The sequence below is a fragment of the Oncorhynchus gorbuscha genome, linkage group LG24 (assembly GCF_021184085.1).
Source record: "Oncorhynchus gorbuscha isolate QuinsamMale2020 ecotype Even-year linkage group LG24, OgorEven_v1.0, whole genome shotgun sequence".
NCBI lineage: Eukaryota > Metazoa > Chordata > Actinopteri > Salmoniformes > Salmonidae > Oncorhynchus > Oncorhynchus gorbuscha.
This window is the reverse complement of record NC_060196.1, coordinates 61,244,736-61,259,735: the sequence shown is the minus strand read 5'-3', so window position 1 is coordinate 61,259,735 and position 15,000 is coordinate 61,244,736. Positions and strand designations below refer to the sequence as shown.

Genomic DNA, 15,000 nt, shown 5'->3' with positions numbered 1-15,000 from the left:
TCAAATCATTCTTCCTGCCTATTCAGTGACTATCACATTATGGCATTATAGACAGTTATTGGATTAGTTCAAATTACAAATTGACATTTTTTTATTAAATAAATAAAAATAAAAAATCATAGCTGGCAAGAGAAGTGGAAACATGAGCCGTTGACGGTCACGATGTGACCAACTTGACGCTAAACGCTATTTAAAATTTAAACGCTATTTAAAATTTAAACGCTATTTAAAATTATTTTTTAAATAGATAAGAGCACGCAATTTATGTTTATTTTTATTTTTAAAACTAGGACTTCTAAGGAAATTAATTTTACACAGCAGTGTAAGGTCTAGTTATTAAAAGCTATTAGGTTGTTAGGAAACATCAGAACTGAAAGTGTATAATCCTGCGGGTTACTCGGATTGGGAAGTAAAATCTAAGATGCAGAGCCCTCTGGGAAGAGTCGCTCGGTCCCGTAGTCGCAGTTACACTGGAAGTCTTTGACACGGTGCTCATGCCTCTCCATTTCCTCTCTCACTTCTCCACATCTGTTGAACTGCAGTAACCCTTTCAGAATCCTCAGCTTCCTTTAAAAATAATTCTATACAGACCTCTCTTATTGGTCCAGCCCACAACACACCACCAGTTTCAGCCAATCAGAGCTATCCTACCATCCCAAACACTATGAAGAGACTGGAGTGCCACCCCCCCCCCTTCCTCCCTCCCGGTCGCTCTTCCTCCCAGCCCCTAGGCACCAATTAAGCATGTCACCTCAAAGATGCATGTTTGTTCTGAACCAAAGACTCGTTTGACTAAAGTAGCCACTCCTCTACCCTCAAACCTATCCTTTTTCTCCTCTCAGTCAAAGTATAAGGGGCAGATTCTCTCAACACCTTAGCACTGAACGTGAATCTTAACCCTCCATTCTTCCTCTCGCTCCTCTCAGAATACTTTAGACGTCAGAAACAGATTATCAAGCTGCAGCCTGCTAAATTCCATTGCATCGTTTGCCGTCTGGACACACCTACTCAATCAAAGGCTTTAAAAAAAAAAAACTATTTTCTACATTGTAGAATAATAGTGAAGACATTGAAACTATGAAATAGCTGTGAGACAAGAGTTGGTGAATGTTTCACAAAGCAGCAAACAAGTGCTCAGCATCTTGTGGTATCTCCTTCAGGACTGTTGGAAAAGCATTCCAGGTGAAGCTGGTTGAGAGAATGCAAAGAGTGTGCAAAGCTGTCACCAAGGCAGCAAGCATCTGGGTAGTTATTTAAAGAATCTGAAATATATTTGGATTTGTGTAACACCTTTTTTTCCGGTTACTACATCATTTCATTATGTCACTATTCTACAATGTAGAAAATAGTCAAACACAGAAAGAAACCCTGGAATGAATAGATGGCAAACGTTTGACTGGTCGGTCTGACTGAGGCAATAGATGGCAAACGTTTGACTGGTCGGTCTGACTGAGGCAATAGATGGCAAACGTTTGACTGGTAATGTCGGTCTGACTGAGGCAATAGATGGCAAATGTTTGCCTGGTAATGTCGGTCTGACTGAGGCAATAGATGGCAAACGTTTGACTGGTCGGTCTGACTGAGGCAATAGATGGCAAACGTTTGACTGGTCGGTCTGACTGAGGCAATAGATGGCAAACGTTTGACTGGTAATGTCGGTCTGACTGAGGCAATAGATGGCAAACGTTTGACTGGTAATGTCGGTCTGACTGAGGCAATAGATGGCAAACGTTTGACTGGTCGGTCTGACTGAGGCAATAGATGGCAAACGTTTGACTGGTCGGTCTGACTGAGGCAATAGATGGCAAACGTTTGACTGGTAATGTCGGTCTGACTGAGGCAATAGATGGCAAACGTTTGACTGGTAATGTCGGTCTGACTGAGGCAATAGATGGCAAATGTTTGACTGGTCGGTCTGACTGAGGCAATAGATGGCAAACGTTTGACTGGTCGGTCTGACTGAGGCAATAGATGGCAAACGTTTGACTGGTCGGTCTGACTGAGGCAATAGATGGCAAACGTTTGACTGGTCGGTCTGACTGAGGCAATAGATGGCAAACGTTTGACTGGTCGGTCTGACTGAGGCAATAGATGGCAAACGTTTGACTGGTCGGTCTGACTGAGGCAATAGATGGCAAACGTTTGACTGGTCGGTCTGACTGAGGCAATAGATGGCAAACGTTTGACTGGTCGGTCTGACTGAGGCAATAGATGGCAAACGTTTGACTGGTCGGTCTGACTGAGGCAATAGATGGCAAACGTTTGACTGGTCGGTCTGACTGAGGCAATAGATGGCAAACGTTTGACTGGTCGGTCTGACTGAGGCAATAGATGGCAAACGCTTGACTGGTCGGTTGACTGAGGCAATAGATGGCAAACGTCTGGTCGGTCTGACTGAGGCAATAGATGGCAAACGTTTGACTGGTAATGTCGGTCTGACTGAGGCAATAGATGGCAAATGTTTGACTGGTCGGTCTGACTGAGGCAATAGATGGCAAACGTTTGACTGGTCGGTCTGACTGAGGCAATAGATGGCAAACGCTTGACTGGTCGGTCTGACTGAGGCAATAGATGGCAAACGTTTGACTGGTCGGTCTGACTGAGGCAATAGATGGCAAACGTTTGACTGGTCGGTCTGACTGAGGCAATAGATGGCAAACGTTTGACTGGTCGGTCTGACTGAGGCAATAGATGGCAAACGTTTGACTGGTAATGTCGGTCTGACTGAGGCAATAGATGGCAAACGTTTGACTGGTCGGTCTGACTGAGGCAATAGATGGCAAACGTTTGACTGGTAATGTCGGTCTGACTGAGGCAATAGATGGCAAACGTTTGACTGGTCGGTCTGACTGAGGCAATAGATGGCAAACGTTTGACTGGTCGGTCTGACTGAGGCAATAGATGGCAAACGTTTGACTGGTCGGTCTGACTGAGGCAATAGATGGCAAACGTTTGACTGGTCGGTCTGACTGAGGCAATAGATGGCAAACGTTTGACTGGTCGGTCTGACTGAGGCAATAGATGGCAAACGTTTGACTGGTCGGTCTGACTGAGGCAATAGATGGCAAACGTTTGACTGGTCGGTCTGACTGAGGCAATAGATGGCAAACGTTTGACTGGTCGGTCTGACTGAGGCAATAGATGGCAAACGTTTGACTGGTCGGTCTGACTGAGGCAATAGATGGCAAACGTTTGACTGGTCGGTTTGACTGAGGCAATAGATGGCAAACGTTTGACTGGTCGGTCTGACTGAGGCAATAGATGGCAAATGTTTGACTGGTAATGTCGGTCTGACTGAGGCAATAGATGGCAAACGTTTGACTGGTCGGTCTGACTGAGGCAATAGATGGCAAATGTTTGACTGGTCGGTCTGACTGAGGCAATAGATGGCAAACGTTTGACTGGTCGGTCTGACTGAGGCAATAGATGGCAAACGTTTGACTGGTCGGTCTGACTGAGGCAATAGATGGCAAACGTTTGACTGGTCGGTCTGACTGAGGCAATAGATGGCAAACGTTTGACTGGTCGGTCTGACTGAGGCAATAGATGGCAAACGTTTGACTGGTCGGTCTGACTGAGGCAATAGATGGCAAACGTTTGACTGGTCGGTCTGACTGAGGCAATAGATGGCAAACGTTTGACTGGTCGGTTTGACTGAGGCAATAGATGGCAAACGTTTGACTGGTCGGTCTGACTGAGGCAATAGATGGCAAACGTTTGACTGGTCGGTCTGACTGAGGCAATAGATGGCAAACGTTTGACTGGTCGGTCTGACTGAGGCAATAGATGGCAAACGTTTGACTGGTCGGTCTGACTGAGGCAATAGATGGCAAACGTTTGACTGGTCGGTCTGACTGAGGCAATAGATGGCAAACGTTTGACTGGTCGGTCTGACTGAGGCAATAGATGGCAAACGTTTGACTGGTCGGTCTGACTGAGGCAATAGATGGCAAACGTTTGACTGGTCGGTCTGACTGAGGCAATAGATGGCAAACGTTTGACTGGTCGGTCTGACTGAGGCAATAGATGGCAAACGTTTGACTGGTAATGTCGGTCTGACTGAGGCAATAGATGGCAAATGTTTGACTGGTCGGTCTGACTGAGGCAATAGATGGCAAACGTTTGACTGGTAATGTCGGTCTGACTGAGGCAATAGATGGCAAACGTTTGACTGGTAATGTCGGTCTGACTGAGGCAATAGATGGCAAACGTTTGACTGGTCGGTCTGACTGAGGCAATAGATGGCAAACGTTTGACTGGTCGGTCTGACTGAGGCAATAGATGGCAAACGTTTGACTGGTAATGTCGGTCTGACTGAGGCAATAGATGGCAAACGTTTGACTGGTAATGTCGGTCTGACTGAGGCAATAGATGGCAAACGTTTGACTGGTCGGTCTGACTGAGGCAATAGATGGCAAACGTTTGACTGGTAATGTCGGTCTGACTGAGGCAATAGGTGGCAAACGTTTGACTGGTAATGTCGGTCTGACTGAGGCAATAGGTGGCAAACGTTTGACTGGTAATGTCGGTCTGACTGAGGCAATAGGTGGCAAACGTTTGACTGGTAATGTCGGTCTGACTGAGGCAATAGATGGGCTTCTTCAACCCTTTCTCCACACATTGAGCCAAACACACAAAACCAATCTTATCTCAGTCTGACATTTCCACTTCTGATTTGTTGACAGAAAAATCACTTCTTCGTTTTGACAATTATTTTAGGCGAGATACAGGTCAGATAGACTATCTGATACAGGTCAGTATCTATGTCAATAGACTAGTGCTTTGTCCGAATAGCCCATTGATAACCACTCTAGACATTACCAAACACACGTCATCATTACAGACCTAGCGACCACAGACAAAGACTGGAAAGGAAAACACAGACGTCGGTTAAAAAAACAACATTTTCATGAACCACTTCGCTATGACAAATGGAAGAACAGTTTACATTTGCAGGCGGACAGGAAACCCCCTATCCCCCGGCCCCCACCCCCCCCCCCCCCAGGGGCCAGGGAAATCCCCCATCCCTATCCCCCGCCCCCCCCCGCCCCCGCCCCCCCAGGGGCCAGGGAAATCCTGGCCTGCATTGCTTGCTGTTTGGGGGTTTTAGGCTGGGTTTCTGTACAGCACTTTGTGACATCAGCTGATGAAAATAAGGGCTATATAAATACTACATTTGATTGTTCAAAATTTTATTGAGACAAACACGGGGAGACATTCCTACAGTGTACTTGGTTCCATGAGGACATTACCAGACTGACACACCTTTAACCACACGGGGTTAAATATAAAGTTGACAAATGAAATGAAGTACTCCTGTCCCCTGCCCTCTCGGTGTACATGCGTGTTTATGAGGGGGACTCGGATACTAACAGGCGGGACGCCATGGTGCCAGGTAGGATGGGCTGATTAAGGACTAAGGACACCCGGTCGGGGAGGGGGGGTGAATCATTTCATATGATTCAACAAGGCAGAAGTGGAGGTGAATTGATTTGTATGCACAAAAATATATACACACGTCTATAAGCCTACCAGCCTACATATGAATGAAATAATTAATGATAGACGGCCAAGGTATCAACTAACAGTTAGTTGAACTAACATATATATTTTTTGTTTTTAACTGAAGGTAAATTCCAAGAGATGGACACTCGCTAATAAAAACATTTTTTTTTTTAACTTGCTGGCGAGACATTTATGATGACTGTAAAGTAGGTGACCTAGGAGTTCTAGGTAACCTAGCAACAAGGAGTCCGATTCACCAAGTCAGGGACCCTCTCTGGAAAACTGCAAGTCAAGCAGGAAACGTCTATTCTCTTTATTATTAACAAGCTAAGACTCAAAAGAAAGGCCTGATTATTTTAATGTTTTTTAAATATTTTTGGGGGCCCTGCAGGTAATTCGTGGCTTATGTTTTAGAGAATGTTTGATTGAAGAAATCTATACGACTTATTACGGAAAGCAGCAATACAATCTTCAGTGGGGGTGGTATGAGGGTGGTATGGGGGTGGTATGGGGTCGTATGAGGGTGGTATGGGGGTGGTATGAGGGTGGTATGGGGGTGGTATGAGGGTGGTATGGGGGTGGTATGGGGGTGGTATGGGGGTGGTATGGGGGTGGTATGGGGGTGGTATGAGTGTCGTATGAGGGTGGTATGGGGGTGGTATGAGGGTGGTATGGGGGTGGTATGGGGGTGGTATGGGGGTCGTATGAGGGTGGTATGGGGGTGGTATGAGGGTGGTATGAGGGTGGTATGAGGGTGAGTGGAATAGAACTGCATCAGCATGAACTGCAGTAACCCGTTCAGAGACACAGATTAAATTTCAATGACAATGTATGCAGCCGAGGCCGCTGCCTCATTCCTGATCAGTCTAATGGGGTAATGTCTTTAATATATATATATATATTAACCTTTATTTAACTAGGTAAGTCAGTTAAGAAGATATTTGTTTTACAATGACGGTCTAGGAACAGTGGGTTAACTGGTCTAGGAACAGTGGGTCAACTGGTCTAGGAACAGTGGGTCAACTGGTCTAGGAACAGTGGGTCAACTGGTCTAGGAACAGTGGGTTAACTGGTCTATGAACAGTGGGTTAACTGGTCTAGGAACAGTGGGATAACTAGTCTAGGAACAGTGGGTCAACTAGTCTAGGAACAGTGGGTTAACTGGTCTAGGAACAGTGGGTTAACTGGTCTAGGAACAGTGGGTTAACTGGTCTAGGAACAGTGGGTTAATTGGTCTAGGAACAGTGGGTCAACTGCCTTGTTCAGGGGCAGAACGACAGATTTTCACCTTGTCAACTCGGGAGTCTACCTTTCGGTTTCTGGGCCAATGCTCAAACCACTCGGCTTCCTGCCAAACATTATTTTGGGCCTTACTGCTATTAGCCCATACAAACACATTGATTAACAGATTAACTACATGGAACAAATGATAGTCCCCCCCAAAAAAGAATAATCTAAAATCAGTTTGTCCTATATCTAAGAGATAAACCTGTGTAGCTCAGTTGGTAGAGCATGGCGCTTGTAACGCCAGGGTAGTGGGTTCGATCCCGGGACCACCCATACGTAGAATGTATGCACACATGACTGTAAGTCGCTTTGGATAAAAGCGTCTGCTAAATGGCATATATTATTATATATTATAAAAGACCAGGAAATTGTTTTTTTTTTGTGGGGGGGGGGGGGGGGTTACATGCATTTAACCTCTTATGTTTGGCACTCTACAGTCTCCATATTCAGTACATTTGGAAAGTACTCAGAAGCCTCAACTTTATCCACGTTGTTACGTTACAGCCTATTACAGCCTATTCAATTGTTAGGTTATTTTCCCCTCAATCTTCACCCCAAAACAAAGCATGTTTTTTTTAGACATTAACATGTGAACTGAAATGTCAGATTTATATAAGTATTCAGACCCTTTACTTTTTTTGAAGCACCTTCAGCAGCGATTACAGCGTCGGGTCTTCTTGGGTACGACGCTACAAGCTTGGTACAACCTGTATTTGGGGAGTTTCTCCCATTCTTCTCTGTAGATCTTCTCAAGCTCTGTCAGGTTGGATGGGGAGCTTCGCTGCACAGCTATTTTCAGGTCTCTGAAGAGATGTTCGATCGGGTTCAAGTCTGGGCTCTGGCTGGGCCACTCAATGACATTCAGAGAGTTGTCCTGAAGCCAAGACAACGCAGGAATGGCTATGTGCTTTTATTTTTATTTTTTATTTTACCTTTATTTAAACAGGCAAGTCAGTTAAGAACATATTCTTATTTTCAATGACGGCCTGAGAACAGTGGGTTAACTGCCTGTTCAGGGGCAGAACGACAGATTTGTACCATGTCAGCTCGGGGGTTTGAACTCGCAACCTTCCGGTTACTAGTCCAACACTCTAACCACTAGGCTACGCTGCCGCTTAGGGTCATTGTCCTGTTGGAAGGTGAACCTTCACCCCAGTCTGAGGTCCTGAGCAGGTTTTCATCAAGGATCTCTGTACTTTTCTCCAATCTTCTTTGCCTCGATCCTGACTAGTCTCCCAGTCCCTTTACAGAGGAGCTCTGTCAGAGTGACCATCGGGTTCTTGGTCACCTCCCTGTGGGACCTTATATAGAAAGGTGTGTGCCTTTCCAAATCATGTCCAATCAATTGAATTTACCACAGGTGAACTCCAATCAAGTTGTAGAAACATCTCAAGGATGAACAATGGAAACAGGAAGCAACAGAGCTCAATTTGAGACTCACAGCAAACGGTCTGAATACTTATGTAAATAAGGTGTTTTATATTTTTAATACATTTGCAAAAACTTATACAAAACTGTTTTTTTGCTTTGTCATGTGTAGATTGCTGAGAAAAAAATAATATTTTATTTATTTCAGAATAAGGCTGTAACGTAACAAAATGTGGAAAAAGTCAAGGGGTCTGAATACTTTCTGAATGTGCTGTGACCTTCCTGTAATATTTTCAACCTTCAGATGAGGTCTGGGGCAAAACAACCGACACGTACAGGTTCATGATATCCTCACCTTTCCACAGAGGAGTCATATTACTGTGTAGCCCAAACTGTTGGGCTACTACAGACAGGAGTTGGCAGATCGGCTGTACCGACATCAGACGAAATCCACAACACTTGTGGGGATCGTAGAGCAACACGGAGAACACCGTTCACTGTTCGTGAGAGTTATCTTTCCATAGAGGGGGGAGTTCATAATAGTTTTGAAGGCCAAACCGTTTGGACGATAGTGCAACAAGATTGATTTTGGTCCGACTAAACACCGGTCTAGCACCGTCACCTTTACACCGTAGATGTAGAAGTGTGACATCGGAGGATGTGCTGGATTGAGATGCACACAACAACAGATCCCTCTTAAAACCAACTGACAATGTTTATTATTATGCTAATTAGATTTCCGAGAAGCCACGGACTTCCGACTCTATGGGGGTTGTCTATGACTGGGGGACTAATGGGGAAATGTTTAACACAGAGACATTCACGCAAGTGAATATTGCTAAACTATTTTGCTAAAGGACAGACAGTGAACCTTCCGGATGCCACCAAGTACAGCTTTGCCCTTTAACACAGACACCAAAAATGTCATGTCACATCCTAACAGGAAAATAACAGAAAGGGGGATTGTAGAATATTTGAAATATATTTATGTATATTTATATGTATTTTCCGATGCTAATTCAAGGCTGCATTTAGTTAACGCAACAGAAGAGAAGGAAACCAACTACCCCTGAATCTCCTGTTCCTTATCCATCTCCAGACTGTGTTCAACCACCTCTGAATCCCCGTTTCTTATCCATCCCCAGACATCCCCTGAATCTCCCGTTCCTTGTTTTTATCTTCGGGACCATTGTTCTGATGATTTTCAGATAAGCAGTCGAAAAGGACGAGAGAAATACCAGTTTTGTAAACAGCTCTATCCACCTACAATTTGATTGACAGATATGAGAACCAGTAAAGTGTCCGTACCATGGCAACATGCGTCCGAAGCGTGTCCAGGGAGAGCGGGAGACCAGGAAGCCTATGGTGGGATCCGTTATAGCGTCCCAGGCCCTCCCCACAAACAGGATGATCGACGCATAGAACGGGTCCAACTAGAGAGGAGAGAGAGAGAGAGAGAGGAACAGAGAGAGGAGAGAGGAACAGAGAGAGAGAGAGAGAGAGAGAGAGAAAGGAGAGAGGAAGAGAAACAGAGAGAGAAACAGAGAGAGGAGAGAGAGAGAAACAGAGAGAGAAACAGAGAGAGGAGAGAGAGAGAGGAACAGAGAAAGGAGAGAGGAAGAGAAACAGAGAGAGAAACAGAGAGAGGAGAGAGGAAGAGAAACAGAGAGAGAGAGAGAGAAAGAGAGAGAGAGAATAAGAGAGAGAGAAACAGAGAGAGAGGAAGAGAAACAGAGAGAGAGAGAGAGAGAGAGAGAGAGATGCGAGAGAGAGAGAGATGAGAGATAGAGAGAGATGAGAGATGAGAGAGAAAGAGAAACAGAGAGAGAGAGAGAGAGGAGAGAGGAAGAGAAACAGAGGGAGAGAGAGAGAAAGAGAGAGAGAGAGAGGAACAGAGAGAGAAACAGAGAGAGGAGAGAGGAAGAGAAACAGAGAGAGAGAAGAGAGAGAGAGAATAAGAGAGAGAGAATAAGAGAGAGAGGAAGAGAAACAGAGAGAGAGAGAGAGAGAGAGATGCGAGAGAGAGAGAGATGAGAGATGAGAGAGAGAGAGAAAGAGAAACAGAGAGAGAGAGAGAGAAAGAGAAAGAGAAACAGAGAGAGAGAGAGAGAGAGAAAGAGAAAGAGAAACAGAGAGAGAGAGAGAGAGATGCGAGAGAGAGAAACAGAGAGAGAGAGAGAGAAAGAGAGAGAGAGTACAAGAGAGAGAGGAGAGAGAGAGGAGAAAGAGAGAGAGAGAGAGAGAAAGAGAAAGACGAGAGAGAGATAGAGAGAGAGAGAGAAGAGAGAGAGAGAGAGAGAGAGAGAGAGAGAGAGAGAGAGAGAGAGAGAGAGAGAGAGAGAGAGAGAGAGAGAGAGAGAGAGAGAGAGACAGGGAGAAGGGTTAGAGTTATGGATGGGTGGATGTATGAAAATGAAGAAAAACAGCTTGAATATTCCCCATCTAGTGCACTACTCCGGACCAGAGTCCTATGGTTCTCCCTTTGGGCCCTGGTCAAAAGTAGTGCACTATGGGCCCTGGTCTAAAGTCGTGCACTATGGGCCCTGGTCTAAAGTAGCGCACTATGGGCCCTGGTCTAAAGTAGTGCACCAGAAAAGGGAATAAGGTGGCATTTGGAGACGCAGATCCTCTTCAGTCAGTCAGAGTCGATGTCATTGTTGGCAAGCGGCCCTGGTTAGCGGTCACAGGTTAGCGGCCCTGGCTAGCGGTGACAGGTTAGCAGCCCTGGCTAGCGGTCACAGGTTAGCGGCACTGGTTAGCGGTCACAGGTTAGCGGCACTGGTTAGCGGTCACAGGTTAGCGGCACTGGTTAGCGGTCACAGGTTAGCGGCCCTGGCTAGCGGTCACAGGTTAGCGGCCCTGGCTAGCGGTCACAGGTTAGCGGCCCTGGCTAGCGGTCACAGGTTAGCGGCCCTGGCTAGCGGTGACAGGTTAGCGGTCACAGGTTAGCGGCCCTGGTTAGCGGCCCTGGTTAGCGGTCACAGGTTAGCGGCCCTGGCTAGCGGTGACAGGTTAGCGGCCCTGGCTAGCGGTGACAGGTTAGCGGCCCTGGCTAGCGGTCACAGGTTAGCGGCCCTGGCTAGCGGTGACAGGTTAGCGGCCCTGGTTAGCGGTGACAGGTTAGCGGCCCTGGTTAGCGGTGACAGGTTAGCGGCCCTGGCTAGCGGTGACAGGTTAGCGGCCCTGGCTAGCGGTGACAGGTTAGCGGCCCTGGCTAGCGGTGACAGGTTAGCGGCCCTGGTTAGCGGTGACAGGTTAGCGGCCCTGGCTAGCGGTGACAGGTTAGCGGTGACAGGTTAGCGGCCCTGGCTAGCGGTCACAGGTTAGCGGTCCTGGCTAGCAGTCACAGTTTAACAGCCCTGGCTAGCGGAGACAGGTTAGCGGCCCTGGCTAGCGGTGACAGGTTAGCGGTCACAGGTTAGCGGCCCTGGTTAGCGGCCCTGGTTAGCGGTCACAGGTTAGCGGCCCTGGCTAGCGGTGACAGGTTAGCGGCCCTGGCTAGCGGTGACAGGTTAGCGGCCCTGGCTAGCGGTCACAGGTTAGCGGCCCTGGCTAGCGGTGACAGGTTAGCGGCCCTGGTTAGCGGTGACAGGTTAGCGGCCCTGGCTAGCGGTGACAGGTTAGCGGCCCTGGCTAGCGGTCACAGGTTAGCGGCCCTGGCTAGCGGTGACAGGTTAGCGGCCCTGGTTAGCGGTGACAGGTTAGCGGCCCTGGCTAGCGGTGACAGGTTAGCGGCCCTGGCTAGCGGTGACAGGTTAGCGGCCCTGGCTAGCGGTGACAGGTTAGCGGCCCTGGTTAGCGGTGACAGGTTAGCGGCCCTGGCTAGCGGTGACAGGTTAGCGGTGACAGGTTAGCGGCCCTGGCTAGCGGTCACAGGTTAGCGGTCCTGGCTAGCAGTCACAGTTTAACAGCCCTGGCTAGCGGAGACAGGTTAGCGGCCCTGGCTAGCGGTGACAGGTTAGCGGCCCTGGCTAGCGGTCACAGGTTAGCGGCCCTGGCTAGCGGTCACAGGTTAGCGGCCCTGGTTAGCGGTCACAGGTTAGCGGCCCTGGCTAGCGGTCACAGGTTAGCGGCCATGGCTAGCAGTCACAGGTTAGCGGCCCTGGCTAGCGGTCACAGGTTAGCCGCCCTGGCTAGCGGTGACAGGTTAGCGTCCCTGGCTAGCGGTCACAGGTCAGCGGCCCTGGCTAGCGATGACAGGTTAGCGGCCCTGGCTAGCGGTGACAGGTTAGCGTCCCTGGCTAGCGGTCATAGGTCAGCGGCCCTGGCTAGCGATGACAGGTTAGCGGCCCTGGCTAGCGGTCACAGGTTAGCGGCCCTGGCTAGCGGTCACAGGTTAGCCGCCCTGGCTAGCGGTGACAGGTTAGCGTCCCTGGCTAGCGGTCACAGGTCAGCGGCCCTGGCTAGCGATGACAGGTTAGCGGCCCTGGCTAGCGGTGACAGGTTAGCGTCCCTGGCTAGCGGTCATAGGTCAGCGGCCCTGGCTAGCGATGACAGGTTAGCGGCCCTGGCTAGCGGTCACAGGCTAGCGGTAACAGGCTAGCGATTCACAGGTTAGCGTTTCATTATGAATGTTGTTCTGTTGGCAGCTCTGCAGTGGCCACTAGTTGGCACAGCCACAAACCTTTAAAAAAACACACAGCTAAACGCCTAACCTAAAATTAAGACCAAAAAACATGGCCTATTTTGAATTTGCAGCTGGCATATCTAAAAAGGAGAAGAAGAAAAAGACTTAGTTCCAAGACAAAAGATTCCTGACAAACGTCAATCTGCCAAGCGACCACACCGTCCTGGGAGGGAGGGGAGGGAGGGAGGGAGGACAGAGGGGAGGGAGCGAGGGGCGGAGGGGAAGGACAGAGGGAGGGGAGGGAGGGAGCGAGGGGAGGGAGCGAGGGGAGGGAGGGAGGGGATGTCTGAAGTGCCATAGATGTCACCCTTCATACTGCAGGTCAAGCTAGAAGGACATGCAGCATACATCTTTTGCCAAGTAGGTTTCAGATCTGTGAGTTATTGAGGGGTGGTGGACGAAGGGTCAATGGGTTTTTTGTATGACGTGCGAACCCATAAAACGTCCCGTAGCCTTCACGTACGGAGCTTGTTGACCAATCAAAGCAGCCAAAAAGGTTCAATGTGGTAGCAAATGGAAGGAGAGTTCACTAAAGCAATGACAGGTGGAATAACAAAAGAATAATTTTAAATCACAGAATTTAACATTTAGCGAAATGAGAAGGAGTACGCTACAACAAACACTCAACAGGTGGACAGTTGTTTTATCTGAATGAGGTTCAGCAAGTTGCCTCATTTAGCTTCGCTTCGCTAGGCTTCTCTAGGCTTCTCTAGGCTTCTCTAGGCTTCTCTAGGCTTCTCTAGGCTTCTCTGGCTTCTCTAGGCTTCTCTAGGCTTCTCTAGGCTTCTCTAGGCTTCTCTAGGCTTCTCTAGCTTCTCTAAGCTAATCCAGCCAAGACGGGCCACTTTTATATGAGATGATGAATAACATGGTGGCTGAATACAAGATATTTAGTCTAGTAGCCGAGTTGCCTTGGTTAATGAATCTCTCTCCCCCCGGGCTTTTATGGTTTTATTTAACCTTTATATCATAAACAAATTCTAAATTGACAATGACGGTCTATCCCGGCCAAACCCTAACCCAGAAGACGCTGGGACTCCCAATCACGGCCGGTTGTGATACAGCCTGGAATCGAACCAGGGTCTGTAGTGACACCTCTAGCACTGAGATGCCTTAGACCGCTGCGCCACTCGGGAGTGAATCATCAGCATCATCTGTTTGATCCCATCTCACCAACACCTTCACAGCAAGAGAGCGCCAGCCTCTCACTCACGCAGCGCTCAGGTTAAAAAACAATAATAATAATAATAATAATAATATTATAATAATAATAAATAAAAACTTGTATTCAGAATATCCAACAAAGATGTTTATAAATATAAAATATATATTATTTGAATAGTGAATGTATATACACTATTTGAATAGTGAAAGCCCCGCCCCCCCAGATGAATCACCTGGGCCACGTCCAATAGGTATATCTGAAGGAAGAAGCCGAGAGCACATCCTGTGATCTGATAGGGCGCTCCTCCCACCGCGTAGCACAGCTTGTTGCATACGGACAACCTGTTCTTCTGTTCACGCTGAGAAAGAGAGACAAAAGGAGGGGTTCGTTCGTTAAACCAGAAGTTTACTTTTCCATTGTTAGGCAACACAAACGGGTGGAGACTCATTGAAGGTTGGATTAGGCCTAACAGTTCAATGCATTAGTCAGTCTGTCGAGTCAAAGACGTTGACTATGGTAAAGCAGAAACCTCTTCCAGGCTTCCATGGAATTGATTGATTTTTACACCAACTGTGTTGCAGTCTAACCATCTACAGAAGTGTCACAAATGTACTGAGAAAATGTTAAAAAGTACTGACAGGAAAGTGGAACACATCAAAGTGATCCAAAACATAAAGGCTACAAGAGATATCTAAACAACTGGACAATGTGCAACCTGAAAAATGTAGCGTGAGATGACACATATTAACCTAGCACTCTCTCTCTCTCTCTCTCTCTCTCTCTCCAGTCTCTCTGTCTCTCTCCAGTCTCTCTGTCAGTCTCCAGTCTCTCTGTCAGTCTCCAGTCTCTCTGTCAGTCTCCAGTCTCTCTGTCAGTCTCCAGTCTCTCTGTCAGTCTCCAGTCACTCTCTCAGTCTCCAGTCACTCTCTCAGTCTCCAGTCACTCTCTCAGTCTCCAGTCACTCTCTCAGTCTCCAGTCACTCTCTCAGTCTCCAGTCACTCTCTCAGTCTCCAGTCACTCTCTCAGTCTCCAGTCACTCTCTCAGTC

At 47.7% G+C, this 15,000-nt stretch overlaps 1 protein-coding gene across 2 annotated transcripts in view; it reads right to left on the bottom strand.

The window, feature by feature from the left end:
* Positions 1-15,000, bottom strand: part of mfsd2ab (major facilitator superfamily domain containing 2ab) — a 55,447-nt gene that overhangs the window by 26,495 nt on the left and 13,952 nt on the right. For both annotated transcript variants that reach the window (XM_046325418.1, XM_046325417.1), the window contains 2 exons: positions 14,185-14,310; positions 9,469-9,593 (listed from right to left, as the gene is read on the bottom strand). In XM_046325418.1, coding sequence (XP_046181374.1) covers positions 9,469-9,593; positions 14,185-14,310 — 251 coding nt within the window. The remainder of the gene's footprint in view (positions 1-9,468; positions 9,594-14,184; positions 14,311-15,000) is intronic.